Raw genomic sequence first — 19,732 nt, 5'->3', positions numbered from 1 at the left:
CTGTGCGAGACATCGTAGGACGGAAGTAAAACGTACAGCGGAAATCAAAGCGACCAACATCTGCCAACGTTGTCAAAAGACGCGCACGCCCTCTTTCGAATGCTGATGTAATCAAGCCGGAAGTTTTGTTTTGATAGCAATCAGGAAAGTTTGGAAAAAAGTAGGCAGTAATTGTCATTTAAACTCGTTTTTGTGGAATATTTCATTTGGAAAACAGTTTTCAAAATGGCGGCACTGACACCTGGCTGACACTTCACGTTTTGAAGTCTCGCACAAGTCTGGTGAAGATCGCGCGGATAAGCGACGCCTGCCGTGGACCAAACGAACTAAATTCAACATGGCTAAAAACCGAATAGGCTGATAAGTATAATATTTAATTGCAATTAGTTGCCAATACGAATCACGATATAAGGTTACTAAAACTGAAAACGTAATTAAATAACACATTAATTAAGAAATAAAGCAAGTTTAAAAATGACTTCAGTTCTCCTTTAAGGTAAATCACATTTTTTTCCATCGAGAGGTCACAATTTTCTCACTAATTGACTGTAAACATCGCTCATGCAGTCATCAAACAGGTGAATAATAATAATGTATAATTAATTAAAATATCCTAAACATCAGCACATCATTTTTCAAAATGACATTGGTTCAACTTTGCAGATGTGACCCATAAAGGGCTTTTTTTTTTTAAGTTTCATGGCGTTTTTGTTGGAGGGTGCAAATCATTTTTAGAATGTCCTATCAGTAATTGCTGTTGGTCTTATTCTGGCGTGGATTTAAGGGCCCCCCCCAAATAGTTTTAGCATTGCAGATACTGAGATATGCCTTCTGTTGTTTTTTATTTAATTGACAAGGTTTAAAAAAGAAACAAATTAAATAGTTATGTGGGATTTGAGCTGGAGAGTTTATGGTATAGATTTATATTTAATAGTAGGTCCTAGCTTAGGTTTTTTCGCTTATGACAGAAATGCAGTGAAAAGCAAGCTGGGCAAGTCCTGCTGGATTTTAACAAGGGCGCGGGAACTTCATGCATCGACATGATAACACACTAAATTCTCGGACTGCACTGTAGCCTACATGTAAAGGATGTGCGCCTTCCTTTTATGTTTATGGTATTGTTAACATGCATGTTCACAAGCCAAAATGATAAGATTCTGCAGCAGGCTTACTGTGTACACACATGGGTCGGCTGTCCGACTACTGCTCGTATTCATTAATAGGTTATCCCTGTACTCACTATACCTGGTGTATGTACATGGGACACGTGCCATTTGGGGGTGAGCCTCAGTTTGAGTTTTACGACAGCGGCTGGATAGGTCTGTGAGAGATGTTGATTTTTGCAACGGCTCGAAAGAAAATCTGCTTGAAATCCCCTGAGTCTTGGGAACTAAACTTATTATAGGACTCGTTCACATGAAACTCACACAATCATTGTATTGTTATCTATTTATAGCCCAGAAAAAATAAAAATAAACCCTGATACAGAATGAGATCCTTGTTTTATAGCTGTTCTGGGTTTCTGACCTTGGCCTTTTGCATGGTGTCTAACGAAGCTGCTAGGTTGTCCACCTCCAGCAGCAGGTTCTGTTTCTCCTTCTCTAGTTTGGCGCGAGTCCTCTGCAGGCCCTCACACTGCTCACTCAGCTCAGCCAGTGCATCTCCGTGCCTCTTCCTCAGAGCTGCCGCCATCGTTTCAGCCTGAGCCGAGGACTCCTCCAGCTCACGCCTCAGTCTCTGCAGCTCCACCTCACGCTTCTTATTCATCTCCATCTACAGCAGACGAAGTCAGTGATAAAGTCAGCATGCTGAGGTTAGGAAATACTGAGTCAAAGAACAACTTCTTTCCTCGATCAGTGCACCTGAGAGGCTGTGACACCTCCTGCCTCCTCCAGCCGGTCTGTCAGATCTTCCAGTTCGCGAGTCAGGTCAGCACGCTGCTTTTCTACCTAAGAGTTCAGACACAGAGTGATCAAATACAAACCTCATGAGAAAACATGAGACACATGCATGCACACACACTTAAAAAAAAAAAAACACATTGATTTTGCTTTGTATATTTCATTGCTCTACCGAGCTGTTTGTGCAGAATAGTGTGCATCCCAGACAGTATCACGGGTAAATTCAGGAGCGAGATCAATGTAATTCTCCTATTTTAAATTAAACTTTAGTCAAATATCTGTCACATTTTGCATTTTGTGCAATTTTTTTACCTTGTGCAATACCAGAAAAATTCAGTTGAAATCAAGCCATTTGAGGCGAATTGGTCTGCCTCTGAAAAAACTTGGCGTTTGGATTTCCTGGCAAACATTGATTTTCATGACGTCACGTGCGGGACGCCTCCCTCTGAATCCTACGTCAGCGCTGGTTTGTTTATGAGAAAACGACCTGGTGGTTTTCTGCAAATTTCTGCAATGTTATCATGTAATTATTAAAATGGTTAACAGATGTATCGTAGGAGGGTGTAGCAACACCAATCTTGATGGGATTAGTACTCATCGTTTCCCAAAAGACCGGACAATGAGAGAGAAATGGGAGCGCTTGGTCTACACAGGCTGTGCACTGAAACCGTGCAAAGCTCGCACAGCCTGCTGGCGCGTCCGCAGGTGACGTCACGAATCTGGCTCCAGACTCCCTTGGGATTTTTGCAGACGCGTTTTGTTATTTTATTTTTTTCTGTTGTAGACAGATGGCCTTGTGCAACATTACCCTTCTGGATGAGTGTGTAAAGGGACGTACTTTCATATTTAAAAAACACGAAATTGGTCCAGAATATGCACTTTAAACACCTTAGAGATCCTGACAGGTGTGTGTGTGTGTGTGTGTGTGTGAGAGAGAGAGAGAGAGAGAGAGAGAGAGAGAGAGAGAGAGAGAGAAAAGGAATTATGCTTATGGAGATGAGCCGCGGCAGAAAGTAAGTGCTAAGATCTAAGGCATTATTTGTACACCATTTACTTAACTCTTTACCCCTTAATGACGACATATGACGCCAGCGTGTATGCACCATAATGACGTCATTTGACAACTTTTTTTTTCTTGTAAATATGTTCTAAGTTTGAACAGTATATGCAGGGGTTAAATTGGGCCGGGGCTGTCCGGGGCTGAGCCCCGGCACATAAGCTCGGAGCGGATGGCATATGATCACGCACACATCAAAAGCAACAAACCCTTTTCACGATTTTCAGTTCTGAATAATTAAATATCGTTTTATTAATCAATAAACCCATGACTTTTATGAGAGAGATCATAGTTTTCCTGATAACAAGACGACCTGTCAAAGCTATTTAGAACAGAACTTGCGATCAGAGATTCTGGTTTCTGGAACACTGCGTGGGTTGCCAATTCCGCTTTTTATAAGCGACTTTGGGGTTTCTTTTTTTGTGAGCTCGCTTTAAAAAAAAATCAGAAGTTGTGGTTTGCGGGTTTTTGGGCTTGTGTTTCAGCGTTGTGACTTGTTTATAATTTTCTCCGTACACCGTCTCCCCTTTTACCTGCATACGATCCTAATCCATCAGAGGTGCTTGAACGAACTGTCTGTGCATTTGGCGAGTTCAATTTCCATAGTCCCCAGTTATCGACAGAAATTAGCCAGGGGGAAGGGGGAGATGTCAGTTAAAGTTAGCTACTGAGATTGACCAAAAGTTGAGCCTAACGTTGCCTCAAGTTAGCTACCTTTGGCAAACATAAACAAAACACTCGTCTTGTGCTCTAGCCTTAATTAACTGTCGATACAGTCAATTTCACTTTTATACAAGAAGGTTAATAAATTGTTTTGTTGTCTTGGATTTTTAGAGGTCAGCAGCTAAAGGTTAAAAATGAGGAAAGCAAAGAGGAGGAAGCTTACAGCTGTTTAGCAAAACACATACTGTCTAAAAATAAAAACACAACATATTTAGATCAGTATTATTTTTTCCGCTCTTCAGTATTATTTGATATTTTGTTTTTAATAATAAAAAATATGATAATGATTATGTTCACTGTATTGTTAATATTATTAGTGTTTTATTATTTATTGTTAATATTTAATTTAATGTTAATTTATTATTATTTATTGTTAATATTATTAGTGTATTATTAGTGTAATTATTATTGTTATTATTATGTATTCAATTATTTATTTGGCATGTGGTGCTTTTTGTATTGTCTAGAACATACATAAGATGAGCATATTATAGCAGCAAAATAGAAGCACAATCATTTGAATGCAGCAAAAGTTTTGCTGCATTCAAATGATTGTGCTTCTATTTTGCTGCTATAATATGCTCATCTTATGTATGTTCTAGACAATACAAAAAGCACCACATGCCAAATAAATAATTGAATATATAATAATAACAATAATAATAAATGCTTCCAATGTTATAGTGTTGTTTGTATTTGGTTGCATTCACTGCATGAATATATTTGATTGACAATTTGACTGACAGTGTTTTGGCATATTTAACATTTATCCTCCAAAATAAATCAACTGTTTTGGTTTAAGATTGTGCAAGCCTTCAAATTTTCTCACTGAACATTTCTCCTTCACATTTTTCACCTGTAGGCATGTGACAAGATTTAACATGATATTGCTCAACCTACCTCTGTAAAGTCAGCTAACAACTTATTAAAATGCACCAGAATTCAGCAAATAACATGTATGATAATAAAAAACTTCTGGGGGAGGACCCCCAGACCCCCCACTAATCATTTCCTTCAAACCAATGTACAACAACCTGTACAATCTGTTACATTGGCCAACCAATCTACATTCAAACTGCCATAATGTGTAGGGGGGCACTACAAGACACACATAGGCCTACAACACACAGATAAGGTGTATATCTCTGTGCAATATTATATGGTTATCAAATTAGAGGGTTATTTTCCAAAAAGTATATTGGGGCAGGGCGGCGGGGGCAGGGGCGGGTACGAGGCAGAGCCCCCCCACATAACCAATCCCAATTTAACCCCTGAGTATATGCATATACAAGGGTGGCTGTAGCAACTGCATTAAGGGGTAAAGAGTTAAAGCTGTAGAATTACCACTTGCATGCTTATTCACAGATTAAGCACTCATCTTAACATGCGTTTTCCCGTTACTCTGCTATAGAATGTGAATAGTGAGGGAGAAAATCATGTTGAGACACTACACACAAAGTAGTCATCTATAAGCATACCAATACTGAGCCTTCAGAACACACTGATAAGCAGTGCATAAATGTTTTATAAAGCAATACTGGAGGACTTGTCAAAATTCACAAGACAACACCACTCTGTTTTATCGGAAGTTACAATTTTATCTTTCTAATAGCACATTCATTAAGTACTGCAAACAGGCTTGTAGTAGTCTGAGTCGTGCCCTAATTTTAAGGACTCATGACTTGACTTGGACTCGGACTCGTGCATTAACTGCATTCAGACTCATAAATTGAAGATGAGGACTATTTTTTGTAACATGCCATAATAATTTGGCATAAGATATTTATATCTACATTAATTTTTATACTAATTCCATGCAAGACAACGCACATTCACCTGTTCATACGTTATGGAGAGGAACAAACTAATGTTAATGGCGCTAAAATGCCTGGAGAGAAGCCCCTAGGATTGTCCGCTTTGCTTATGGACCCTTTTCACGTGACGTCACGACAAACGCGGCCGCCATTTTGGACATGTACTACCAGTAGTCTACCACAGCCAACAACGAGGAACGACAGCGAAGCATCGAAAGGAATATAGCCATCAAAGAAAGTTTTTACTTTCAACAAGACTTCCATCATGCCATTATATTGTTGTGCACCTGGATGTAGTAACCATCAACACACAAGGCAAGATTTATCATTTTATCGGATCCCGACAGATGCTGACCGACGGAAAAGATGGATGGTCTCTAAAATATTGGCAAAATGATGTTTATTGACATAGCAATCGTGTGTAACGGGAAGTATTTGCATATCCGAAGTGTTGTGTTTACATCAAAGATAAAATAAACCGATATGACAACGACTGCTGCTGCCAGGTTGGGGACACAAACTAGTAGAAAGGAAGTGTGCCAACAGACTTCCTTTGTGGTCGATTCTGCTTTAAGGTAAGATGCATTTAATTATTCGTCTGCTGTGGGTTTGGAATCGGTAGCCTGACCGATTCGTTCATGTTTGTGGTGCCATTTGTTTGTTGACGCGTGTTGAAATGGAAGATTGGTTGTTGACATGATTTCCAGTGATGCTTTGGTGCTGCTGTGGATCAGATGTGTTGAGTAGCCTGACTGTTTTTTTTTTCTTGCGTGTGGTATCATTGTTGACGCGAGGTTGTTTTTTGAACATGCCAATGCGGACACGATTTCCCCTGATGAGTTATGACTTCAGACGCGATGCGTGTGTGGAGGTGTGGAGTCCGCGTGATATGTGCGTAAGATAGGCTTCTCATGTGTTTGGAGATCGGCGCTCTGAGACAAGCGCAAGCACCCCCCCCCCAGGGAAAAAAAGGGACCCCCCGAAAATATCGGCATAGTTCGAACACTGGGTTGGAGAAAGTAATGGCAAATAGTGAGTGCACAAACCATAGAAGGTAAACTGTACACAGCGCCAGGGCAGTGTGATGGTATGTCTACTTTTAGATTGTGTTAGCTTATCAATGAACACACTCGTCACTCAAGGAGTTTCACGTCTTTACGACGGATACTTAAATGTGTGTTAGGTATTATTGTTGCAGTCTAAGCAGTCATTGTAGCAGCTAGATGAGCGAGAACCGAAAGGGTCTGTGCCATAAACCGTTATTTCTTCATGTCCAAAATGGCGGTCGCGCTTACGAAGGTCACGTGAGTGAAAAGGGTCTATACAGACTTCTCGTGCAGTGGGAAAAAATGCACTGCTGTGTGTTCCATATGTAGAAGAACTACTGAGGAGACGACGGGGACGACCTCGAACTTCAATCGTCATTTGGTAAGACTCCACCCAGAGAAGGAAGCGATGTGCTATGTTCATTGCTCTGTTGATAGCGGGGCTTGCTGAGTGATGAACTAGCTAGTGTTAACCCTCTCTCATGTTAGTTGCCCTGTTGATAGTGGGCGGGGCTTGCTGAGCGATGAACAAGCTTTTTATCTGTAGCCTATTAACTAAAATGGGGCAGTTGAGCAGCAACGTCAGTCCAACACAGCAGCAGAGACGGTTTCATATAAAGGCAGCAACAGCCACCGTCAAATGGTGCGGGTGGAGCCTTGTTCTTGGACTCGACTCGGATCAATAGTGGACTTGACTTGAAATTTTCTTTAATGACTTGGACTTGAACACTGGGGACTCGAGACTGGACTTGGACTTGAGGTTGAGTGACTCAACTACAACACTGACTGAGAAATCTTCAATGAAATGTTTACTGGTCATGTTACCTTTTTTTGTGGTGCAGTGCCTGTATTTACTTTTCAATAGGGGCGTGCAATTGAGTATATCCAGTATATACGGTCTCAAAGTATTATGAATGTGATGTTAAAAAAATCAATGGTACTCGAGAGAGTTCACACCTCTGCCGAGCCACATATTAGAATATCCAGACGTTCGCTATGCTTAGATACATAACTGGATTTCCATCAACATTTAATCAATTGTTCCTTGGCCCATCTTTCCTCAGAATTTCACCAAAATCTGGTCACTACTCTTTGAGTTATGTTGCAAACAAACAAACAAAAGCAGATGGAAGTGAAAACATGACCTCCTCCAACATTGCCAGAGGTAACAACATGCAGGATAAGGATATTTAATTACAGTAACGTCAAATCAGTCAACGCATGCAGATAATCTAGGGTTGTTTTCTCTTCTCTCTTTCATGTAAAAGCAAAGTCATAAAAATGTTTAATGACATCTTGCAAGTTTTGACATCCACCTTTCAGACATTCTCCTGCTGTTGCTTTCTAAAAGTTTCATCCAGTGCTTTTGAATGTGTTACAAAGGCTCTCGGTAGGTGTCCTTCAATTAAAGAGTTACCAAGTAGACCAACAGTATATCCATCATCCATTATCTGTAGCCGCTTATCCTGTCCCACAGGGTCGCAGGCAAGCTGGAGCCTATCCCAGCTGACTATGGGCGAAAGGCGGGGTACACCCTGGACAAGTCGCCAGGTTATCACAGGGCTGACACATAGACACAGACAACCATTCACACTCACATTCACACCTACGGTCAATTTAGAGCCACCAGTTAAGCTAACCTGCATGTCTTTGGACTGTGGGGGAAACCGGAGCACCCGGAGGAAACCCACGCGGACACGGGGAGAACATGCAAACTCCGCACAGAAAGGCCCTCGCCGGCCATGGGGCTCGAACCCAGGATCTTCTTGCTGTGAGGCGACAGTGCTAACCACTACACCACCGTGCCGCCCCCAACAGTATATAACACTGTAAATTCCAATAAGTTAACTTTATTTAAAAAAAAACAAAACATGCAAACCAGTTGCCTTAAAAATAAATAAGAATAAGAATGGTATGTTGTTCTAATAAATAAATAAGCATTTCTTAGTACAACTTGTAATTCCTGTTTGACTTTACTTAATTTTTAAGGCAATCAGTTTGCATGGATTTTTTTTTAATTTAAGGTTAACTAAATAGTATTTACAGTATACCAGTATTTACTTGAATTTAAGCAATGGACATACAGTCTTCCTCTTTGGGCTGCTCCCGTTAGGGGTCACCACAGCAGCTCTGTTCCGCATATTTGATTTGGCATAGGCTTTTACACCAGATGGCCTTCCTGATGCAACCCACCCCAATCTATCCAGGCTTGGGACCGGCACTAAGTATGCACTGGCTTGTACAACCCCAGTGGCTGGGTATTTTGACTAACCTGCATTTCTTTGAACTGTAGGAGGAAACCCACCCAGACACTGGGAGAACATGTAAACTCCACACAGAAAGGTCCCCGTCAGCCATGAGATTCGAACCTAGTACCTTCTTGCTGTGAGGCAACAGTGTTAACCACTACACCACCGTGCCACCCCAAGCAATGGGCATGCAGTAATTTTGCATCAATATCTGGAGCTGTATATTTTACACCATTAGTCTGTAAAAATATGGATAACCAGGAGTTATGAAACATTAGCAGCAATTTACAGGTATTAGAGAGGTATTTATGCTGGATGTTTAAACAATCATAATAAAAAAAACACGAAATGCAATCGACAAACAGCTTGACATTTTAGGCGATAAGTAGTAAATATGCCACACTAAATAGCGAAGCCTTGATTGTGTTGTTTACACATCACCAAATCTTGTTAGTGAAAAACCGTCAACAGATGTACAATTGCCTGCGACCCTGTAGAAGGATAAAGCGGCTACAGATAATGAGATGAGATGAGAGATGTCGAAAACCGAATTCAAATCACGTCCACTGACTATGCAATCACAAATCTCTTCCATACTCTGAGGTGTGATTAATATCTGTTATGTCCTGTCCCCTTGGTTACCATATGCAATATTGTTCTATATCATTACTTCAAGATCTGGCACAAAATCTTCAAATTCCTTAAAATGATTTTCAGAAAAAAAACAACAACCATAAAAGTAAAGCATAAACCAGTTTTATCCCCTTGATACAGGCGATCACTAATTAAACAAAACCAACCAACCAAACAAAAAAAAATCTGTTATGCGGTGCATAAAAGTTTTTTTTTTCTAATGCTGTGTTCACACTTATACCAGTACGATAGTGGTATAACTGTATCGATACAAAGTATACCAGTACAGTTTAATGCATCCGTCCACACTAGCAAGAAATGTTTGCGGTTTTCTTTCACGGTAGTTGAAATGCGCGTGCGCGAAATGTTTCCGTGGTTACCGAGTAACTTCCTTCCGAGAATATGGCGGATGAAACAACGTGTGTGTGCTTTTTGTTGTCAATGTACAGTCTGTATTTCTGGTGGTCATTTATTCAGTCGAATTGTATAAAACGCGCAAGGCAGTTGAGAAAGAAACAAAGAAAACGAATCTCCGTTCTTCACTATTTTATTCAGCGAAGACATCGATTGAGGTGTGTGACTTTGCGCATGCGCATTATATTTGTATCGATACAGAACCGCTTCATCTGTCCACACTACAGCGAAGCGCTACAGTACCGATACTGTACCGGTACGAAACCCATACATTTGTGGGTTTCGTACCGATACAGTTATACCGCTACAGTACCGGTATAGTTGCTAGTGTGGACAGGTGTTGCGGTACGAAAGTAGTTTCGTATCGGTACAAAATCCCTAGTGTGGACAGGGTAAAAAACAGCACCCTCTTGTTCATCTACCACTGTTTAAGAGCCATTATACAGAAAATGTGAGATGAACTGTGTTAAATAACAGAGAATAAATAATGGCTATTCATTGATTGTAATTTATTACTAATGTGGAGATTTAGGGGCAGTAAGCTAGAAGAATGGTGTAAACAGTAAACTAGAAGAATGGTGGCTGGTCTGTGACCTGCACGACCCTTTGGTTCTTAAACTGAGGGTGATAAAGTGAAAACGGCCGGGGTGAGTTTCATTTGACACCCAGGAGGGGATTCACTTTGCAAGCCTGGGCAAGATGAACGACATGGCCTTTGACCTCTAGAAGGGTCATGCAGTGCCCCCGTCCCTGGCACTGGCAGGAGGCTTTTGCAGCACTGACTTCAGTTTACTCACCTGTCGATCAAATCTCTCATTTGTCAGCGAGTACAGATCAAGAAGACCATGATATATTTTAATCCAAGTTAAAGAAATCAGCAAGTGTAAAGTAAAAATGTTTAGCTCCATAAAGCTGTGTGTTGCTTGGAAAAGACATTTCTCTGCAGATTATCTGTGAACTTTAAGGGCATCAGATTCTGCTGATTCTATCAGTAAAGAGAAAAAGAAGAACAATGCCAGGACTGTGTGCGTCTGATATGTGCAAGAGAATAAGAAGGGGTCTGCGGAAGCGCAGATAGGCACACAGAGATAATGGTGTACATGTCTGTGCGTGACTTTTCACACTCCAGCCTGGCTTAGGCTCAGTGAACAGAAGAGCTGTGATCTATTTTGAATGCCACCCAGTGTGGAGACGAAGCCCGGAGGCATGTCTTCAAGCACCTGTGTCAGACAGCATGTCCCGCTTGCATCACTGAAAATATTTCTTTATCAGCTTTCTCTTTACAGCACTGTGCAAAAGTGTAGGCACATGTAGGAAATGCTCTTAGGCGCAAGTAAAAAGCAGACGTTTTACCACAAAGTACAGTAAAAACTGAAACGTATAAAATTTTAGATGCAAAAGTGTCAATTTTGTTTATTTCTAGAAAAAAGTAGAAAGATGAAAGCAATGTTTAAGCTTGAAATTAATAAAGATGTCAATAGCCTTTGATTTGCTATATAATAATCTTATAACAAGCAATTTTGGAAAAACTGAATTAAAATTTTTTTTCAATATATATTTTCAGGGCAGGCGGCATGGTGGTGTAGTGGTTAGCGCTGTCGCCTCACAGCAAGAAGGTCTGGGTTTGAGCCCCGTGGCCGGCGAGGGCCTTTCTGTGTGGAGTTTGCATGTTCTCCCCGTGTCCGCGTGGGTTTCCTCCGGGTGCTCCGGTTTCCCCCACAGTCCAAAGACATGCAGGTTAGGTTAACTGGTGGCTCTAAATTGACCGTAGGTGTGAATGTGAGTGTGAATGGTTGTCTGTGTCTATGTGTCATCCCTGTGATAACCTGGCGACTTGTCCAGGGTGTACCCCGCCTCTCGCCCGTAGCCAGCTGGGATAGGCTCCAGCTTGCCTGCGACCCTGTAGAACAGGATAAAGCGGCTACAGATAATGAGATGAGATGAGATTTTCAGGGCACTTTTCTGCTTTCTGTGACATTTCTGGAAAACAATTGTTTAAACTTAGAACACTGGCTGTTTTCTACTGATACACTATTGAAAAAGAAATAAAATAAAAAACATCAAAGAAAGAATGTAAAAGCTTTTTGCACAGCACTGTACTGTAGCTTGAAACAATACGACATCAAATTTAAATGTAAATAATGACGTTGTTTCTTGCACTAGCAGGAAAATGATCAAGACAGTTTTGAATTTGGGTTCTAAATGATAGGAGTGGAATGACCAAGCAGCTATAAATAAGATAAAAATCTGTTCCAGGTTTTTAAAATGATCTGAAGTTAAATCACAATGATGTGAGAAAGGATATAAATATATAAATCTGTCCTAGTATCCTTTCTGACATCAGTTAAGGTAATACTCATGAAATTTACCACCAAATTCATCCTCAGGGTAGTATCTCACTGGGCTGCAACAGCCTGCAACTAGTTGGAGATGCAACAATTGCGATAAAATATGCGAATTGGTGACAATTTTTCATTTGGAATCACACTGAATTGATATTCGCATATTCTATCGAAATTGTGTCGTCTCCAACTAGTCGCAGGCTGTTGCAGCCCAGTGAGATACACTCGCACTTCCTGTCTCACGGAAACTGACTTGAGAAGGGTTTGTGACAGCTTTGCGATACCAGCGACGCATTTGCAGCTATTTTGAGAGAAATTTTGTCGCACGAATTTTTTGAACATGTTCAAAATTTCAGCGACGAAGGAGCGACACTTTGCGACTCATGCAAGGAAATTGAGAAGCCCCGCGAATGTTTCAGGACACTTTTGAAACTCTCTCGCAAATGACTTTCACAATTTGTAGCAAGCTGTCGCAGCCCAGTGAGATGCTGGCTTCAGGTAAAAACTGTAGTATTCGTGTTGTAGTCCTTGAGACTGTTCCCAAGACCACTTTTTGAAGGTCTCGGTCTCATTTCAGAATCGACTGCATTTTTACTTGGTTTTGTCGCAGTCTCAGACATTTCAAGACCGGTCAAGACCACAACTGCAGGGATTTCACTAAATTGCCTGTGCACTGTCGGATTTATTTGTGAACATCATTACTGTGATTGGATATAACATTTCCTGCTTCAAATGCGACTAATAACATGACTCGTTGCTAAATTGGAATTTTTCTTCCTGTTAATGGCTGTCACTCCTTCCCACCCCCTTCAAGGTGAATGTACACACTGCACCCTAGCGCTGTACTGATTTGTTGATGTGCTGCCCTTATCTGTTCATCTCCAGTGATGCAGCCATGGACTTAAAGCTACATTCACATTGCAAACCTTATTTATGTTTATTCATTCATTTCAAATCTCATGAATGAACACCATCAGCAATGATCCACAGTGCATTTATATAAGAACACAAGTCATCACACACATGATTAGTTGTGCTGTTCAGAAGCAGCTTATCACCTGTTAATCATCATCATCATCACTCTCTCTCTCTCACACACACACACACACACACACACACACACACACGGACAAAGAGACTGGTAGAGAGAGAGTGACAGACAGAGAGATGAAAGAGAGAGCGACAAACAAAAAGAGAGGGAGAGAGCTGTTATTTTGCTTAAATTCAGTTTCATCATCAGTGTGCTATGAGAACACTGAAGTAAAAAAGTCTGATTTACTGATGCCTGTGTGTTACAGTGGGCAGTGACATCAATGTCATGCTGGGTGAATGACAATTCAGTTATTACACCTGTTATTACATCTGTTATTAGACACATATTATACTTGTTACTACACTCTTATTACACCAGTTATCATTATTACGCTCATTACCATTGTTATTACACACTTATTACACATGTTACTATTTTATTATTTCACCATCAGTTCATGCATCATCTGTTATTACACCTGTTATTACACTTATTACATTTGTTATTACACCCATTATATATTGTTACATTGTTATTACATTGCTAAAGTGCATGGTTTGTTATTACGCCTGTTATTTCATTCTTATTACACCGCAATTACATTATGTTGTTACTACACCTATTATTGCATGATATTACATTGTTATTACACCTGTTATTACATAGCTTATTACATGTGTTATGTGAAGGAAATTTAATGAACGAACATCATTATTCTCTGTGTTTCTGTATGTTAAGCTCAAGGGACTTAGTGTACTGAGAAAAGTTATTTTTCCAATGCTGTAATCGCTTTTCTGTGGCCTTGGTGGTAATGAGCAGGGTGCTTGAGTTCGTCCTAACTATGCATCTTCTCATGACGTAACCACCTTTCCTGACCTCGGTGGTGATAAGCAGGGAGCTTGAGCTCTCCCTAACTTGCATCTGTCTGCACGTACCAAAGCATGCCAGGTGCACTCATTAGCAAAACTTCAAAGAAAATCTTGGGCCAATCACGTGAAGACACAAGCAGTGAGCAAATGCCTTTAGAAGTATAATAGATACAGCCAAAAAAACAACTCAGAGCGCGCGCGTACTCTCACATCACTAGAGGTGATGTTCTGCTTTAATTTTCTTTCTTTCCTATCTTATATTCCTTTATATGATTTACTATAATAAATAACTGAAAAGACGACTGCTAAGCGTTCTGAAGTGTTTACTGAAAATTTCCATTAGTTATTAAACCATTATTGCATTGTTACCATATTACACCTATTAGTGCATGTGTTATTGTTTAATTGTTACACATTAATTTTATTACAGCCTAGATATACATATTATTACACTTGTCATTATACCTGTTATTACACTGCATATTAATTGGTGAACAAATAATTTGATTTATTTTTTTCACCGTGCGGTTTCCATCAAATCCTGCGCTCTGATTGGCTGGCGAGCGGGTCCGTATCCTACGGTATGGACCCCAGTTATGAACCCTTGTTACCTCTGGTGACTTGCTCGTTCACAACAACAACAAACATAGTAGCATTTTTGGTCAACATTTATCTTTTTTTTATAAGATTTACTTAAGATTATCAAAAATCTTATAAATTTTTGCCAGCATTTCTCAGGAAAATAGCATTAATTTTACATCATGGATAGCGATAACGACAGTGTTCACAGTGAAAGCGAGTTTCACTACCCTGAGGAAGAAGAAATAAAATAAAACATTTCAGGAGAAACCTAAAAACTTCTAACTGTTGCTAACGCCGAGCAAAAACATGGCTGAATCCTGAATGACTCAGTTTTGTATAAATAGGGGACTACATAGGCAGCAAAATGTAGTTTTTTTCCTGCCATGGAAGTGCACTTGTATACTAAGGAGGAAGCAATTTGCATTACAGCCGTGAACGAGGATTCAAAATAGCATTAATTTTACATCATGGATAGCGACAACGACAGTGTCCACAGTGAAAGCGAGTTTTACTACCCTGAGGAAGAAGAAATAAAATAAAACATTTCAGGAGAAAGCTAAAAACCTCTAACTTGCTAATGCCGAGCAAAAACATGGCTGAATCCTGAATGACTCCTATTTGTATAAATAGGGGACTACATAGGCGGCAAAATGTAGTTTTTTTTTCCTGACATGGAAGTGCACTTGTATACTAAGGAGGAAGCAATTTGCATTACAGCCGTGAATGAGGATTCAAAATTGTACCTCGGCTCAGCCCTTTCGGGCGCTCTCATTTTCTGTTAGAATTTGGTAAAGAAAAATATAAATATATTATTTACCAGCTTAAGGTCGGTCCGTATGGTGAAATACCGTGACCTCGGCCTTGAATACTGACCTCGGCCCAGAGGACCTCACTCAGTACTTTCAAGACCTTGGTCACGGTATTTCACCATACGGACCTCCCAGCTGGTAAATAACATATATATATAATTTATACCATCAAATTAACTCATACTTAATGAATTATTTACAGTGTAGAATTAACTCTGCTGAACTCTTGCATTGCATATAGTGTCAAATTAAATCAAAACAACATTTCATTAATATTGAATACCTTTTTATTTGCCACTTAATCACTGTACACTTTAGTGCATTATTTTTTCAAGTGTACCTTAAACTTACATCTGCCAACTAATTACTCACACCATTATTTTACCGAGTGTATGCTAATTCTATTTCATTCCCCCTTGTATTTGATATCGTATTTTACTCCGTTTTAATAGCCTTACTGTAGATTCTATATTTGATCATTTCTTTAAGCCCAGGTGTTGTGAGTGTGTATGTGTGTGTTTTGGATATCTGCTACACGTTGTATATACACAGTAATGTGCAAAAGGTTTTCCCCCTCCCCGATCCTATTGTACAGTAGATGTTTCTTTGAGGACTTGTGCATTACTGAGTCAGTACAAAAAAGTGTTCCAGAAAAATATTTGTATGTCAGTAAAAAAAAAAAAAAAAAGCCAGCATATTATCTAAGGGATCACTTTTCATACAACTAATGGGTTTTGCTGCAAAAACTAAGGAAATGTGACAAAGTCTCCAGAAGAACTGTGGCTGGTTCTGGAAGGTGCTCAGTAAGAAGCTCAGTAAAACTTACAGCTCATTTCTTTCTAACACTGTACAATGTTTTTGTACCTCAGACTATTACTTGCTAAAAAAAGCAATGTTGTCACGCTTTAAGTTTATTACTGTTTACTGCTCCTTATTGTATTTCTGTTTAACAAAATGTGAAAACAAATGTTTGGTAAAATGTTTAATTTCATTATTTTTGAACGCATCCTTCCTCTAGCATTACACTGTAAAAAATGTCCGTAGAATTAACAGTGAATTTATGTAAAATCATGACATAAAAAAACTAAATACAAAAACAATGAAGCAGTGTGTAATTTACATCAATATACTGTAAAACTCCTAACCAAATACCACTGTTAATTTAACACTAAGAATATGTTGAATTGATCATATTTTTTTGTAGAATTTACAAATTGTTGTAGTTTAAACACAGACAAACTGTAATACTAAAACAGAATGTGATAGTTAAAATTACATCATTGCCCTGTTAAAAAAAATATAAAAATGTCAGTAGAGGCTCTCCGGCACATTTCGTAAAACTCTAAATCAAATAAAATATTTGTTTAGTAGATCATTGCTTGTAACCATCATTTTGGAGCCACAAAAACCAATAATCGAGAACACTCGCAATTCATTCCTAGATGATTTTTTATTGTACAATGAATATCCATAAAATTAACAGTTATGTATTGATTATTGTACATTGAATACCTGTAAAATTTACATTTAGTTATCATTAATTGTATATGGAATCCCAGTGAAATGTACAAGTTATTCTGTAATGTTGCTTACATTTCACTGTATTTTTAACACGATTATTCTGGCAACCACAGCTGCCAGTGTTTTTCCGTAAAAACAATGGATTTTTTTTTTTACAGTGTATATTACTTGAGAGTGGTCTTGGTCAGATGTTTCCAGAGCATTGCACCAGCAGAGTCACCGTCAAACTCAAATGCATGTCATTCTTTCTAAATGGTTACGTCTGACATATACATCCTGACTGATATATGACTTATGGTTTATGTTTAAGGCCTATTTGTAAATTTGAAAATTGAATGATGGAGAACAGCTCAGAGTAGCACTGTAGTACTTGAGACCGGTCTTGGTCTCAAGACCGGTCTCAAGACAACTTTTTGAAGGCCTTGAGCTTGTCTTGGAATCGACGGCAGTTTTACTCAGTCTTGTCTCTGTTTCAGACACAGAAGACTCTGGCTTGGCAAGCCTGCGGTAGATGAAGTGTGCTCTTGATAGACGCAGACAGCCTCGTAAGAGGCTGGCAACTGGCAGGCCTATTGGCCTACAGAGTGTCAGGATAAAATAAATTTTAATCAAAATATTATGAAACAGATAAATCCTTTTGCTAAACTCCAGCATGGCTTGGGCTTGAGTATCACTCAAAGCTCTTGGGGATGATGATTTTGATGGATGAGGTTGCACTGTCTTGACTTAAACCATATTGGCTCTATTATTCCAGGTGCAAATCATTTGGGCTAAACCACAGGAGCACTCACTACCCTCTACCTCCTCACCGGGATGCCAAAATACACTCACTACCCCTAAATGCAAGCACAGGCCAAACTCAAAGTAGATTACCACACCTGTCCTCAGTAAGCAGCCTCAGATCTGCTAAGGATTAGGAGCTTCAGACAGCTGAGGCCGTCTTTTATCAGTTAGTTTAGAGTTAAATACTTAATACTTACTCTTGTTTTACTTTTTTATTTTAACAAAAGCATATAACTTTGTTGATACAGTTCATGACATGATGATGTACTTGCATATATTTTCTTTACTGTCAGTCACTGGCAGACAATCTGAACTCGACTATCATCCATCCATCCATCCATCCATCCATCCATCCATCCATCCATCCATTATCTGTAGCTGCTTATCCTGTCCTACAGGGTCGCAGGCAAGCTGGAGCCTATCCCAGCTAACTATGGGCGAGAAGCAGGGTACACCCTGGACAAGTCGCCAGGTCATCGCAGGACTTTTATTATTGAATGAAAAACATTAAATTTTTACAGTTAGGCAGATCAGATGCTCGCTAGCCGTGCTGTGAAAATTCCGCATGCAGGCGCTCATCTAAGTTTCCAAATCTGTCATTGCTTAATTCTTGAATATTTTCTATCGTAAATACCATCATTAAAAAGCTTATAATCTCTGCTTTCCAAAGACATTTATCTCATTAAGATTTGTTCAGTACTTTGGGAGTAACGGCAGGTTGAAGGTGGTACAACACAGTAAAAACTCTGCTCACGTGACATCGGGAAACTGCCGGTGCTTTTTGAGTCATGGGAAAGCAGTAAGGCTCTCTCTCTCTCTCTCTCTCTCTCTCTCTCTCCCCTGATCGGTTTCCGACTGGATTACTCATGAATATCAATCAGATAACTTTTATAGGGCTGTTCTCTGGCTCTCACTGTTTCTGATGAAGTTTTCAGCAAATTTTTCCGTCAGCTAGTTTTGATGTTATGATTCACGGCAGACTTTGAGGTGAGTTTTCGTAGCTTTACCTACTTTTTTTTTTTTTCAAATCAAACTGATTCATGTAAATACATAACTATTTTAGAATATAGCTGTAGTTGTTTTGATGAATATCATTGAGATCTTAGTGGCCGGAATGATCTTTTAAAAAACCGGAAGTCAGAAATGTGAGTGTCAATTTCAGTTCAATTAACTGGAACTGTTTATTGGATGTGGATCACACAGTGTTTTTTTTTGAGGTTCGCCTAGAAAGTTGTGAATCTTAATTGAAATAATCATTTATATTCTTTCATATAAACACTCGTAGACCCTACTTTTGAGAAATACAAAGGCCTACAGAGCACAAAGAGGGTATTAGAAATAATCTTTTATTACTCTTTTACTGAGTTTACCGATTTAATCTTTTACCTAATTAGCATAATTAATACTAATTAAATACTAACTTGCATAACTGTTTTTTTTTTTACTAATTTTTCAAACTTTGTATTCAGAATACAACCATCTATGTGCCTGTTAATTTCCATGTACATATATTGAAAAACAGAAAAGTTATTAAGAAAAAAACATTTGATCTCATTGGTTAATGAGGCCCATTTTGGACCATGTGATCACCATACAGAATATTACGGCAGCTTTCTAAAAATTAAGCCGTTTTTTCAATCTTTGATTTGTAATATCTCAAGAACGGATAAACATACTTCAATTCTGTAAAAAGTTTGTTGTTCTGCATTCAGTTCTGAATTCAGTGAGAGCAGTTTCAAACACCTGATATGCTTACTACAGTATTAAAAAGGAGCTTGCTTTAAAAAAAAATCGCTACTATGGACAGAATATAAACAACTAAAGGAGGAAGTCATATGTGGGATATAAATTCCCAAGTACGGATTTTTTTATTGCAGAATTAAAGCCGTTACCTTCATTCTCATGGCTCTCTCTGCCTCCAGTTCCTCCTCCAGTTCCTCAATACGGAGCTGCAGA

The 19,732-nt window shown here is 39.2% G+C and overlaps 1 protein-coding gene across 3 annotated transcripts in view; it reads right to left on the bottom strand.

Annotated features, from left to right (window-relative positions):
* The window catches only part of LOC132898197 (myosin-16), a 115,747-nt gene that overhangs the window by 39,861 nt on the left and 56,154 nt on the right, over positions 1-19,732 (bottom strand). For all 3 annotated transcript variants that reach the window (XM_060939646.1, XM_060939647.1, XM_060939645.1), the window contains 3 exons: positions 19,669-19,725; positions 1,863-1,949; positions 1,528-1,773 (listed from right to left, as the gene is read on the bottom strand). In XM_060939646.1, coding sequence (XP_060795629.1) covers positions 1,528-1,773; positions 1,863-1,949; positions 19,669-19,725 — 390 coding nt within the window. The remainder of the gene's footprint in view (positions 1-1,527; positions 1,774-1,862; positions 1,950-19,668; positions 19,726-19,732) is intronic.

Source organism: Neoarius graeffei, chromosome 14, assembly GCF_027579695.1.
Source record: "Neoarius graeffei isolate fNeoGra1 chromosome 14, fNeoGra1.pri, whole genome shotgun sequence".
In the NCBI taxonomy this organism is placed as follows: domain Eukaryota; kingdom Metazoa; phylum Chordata; class Actinopteri; order Siluriformes; family Ariidae; genus Neoarius; species Neoarius graeffei.
This window is presented reverse-complemented; position numbering and strand designations above follow the sequence as displayed.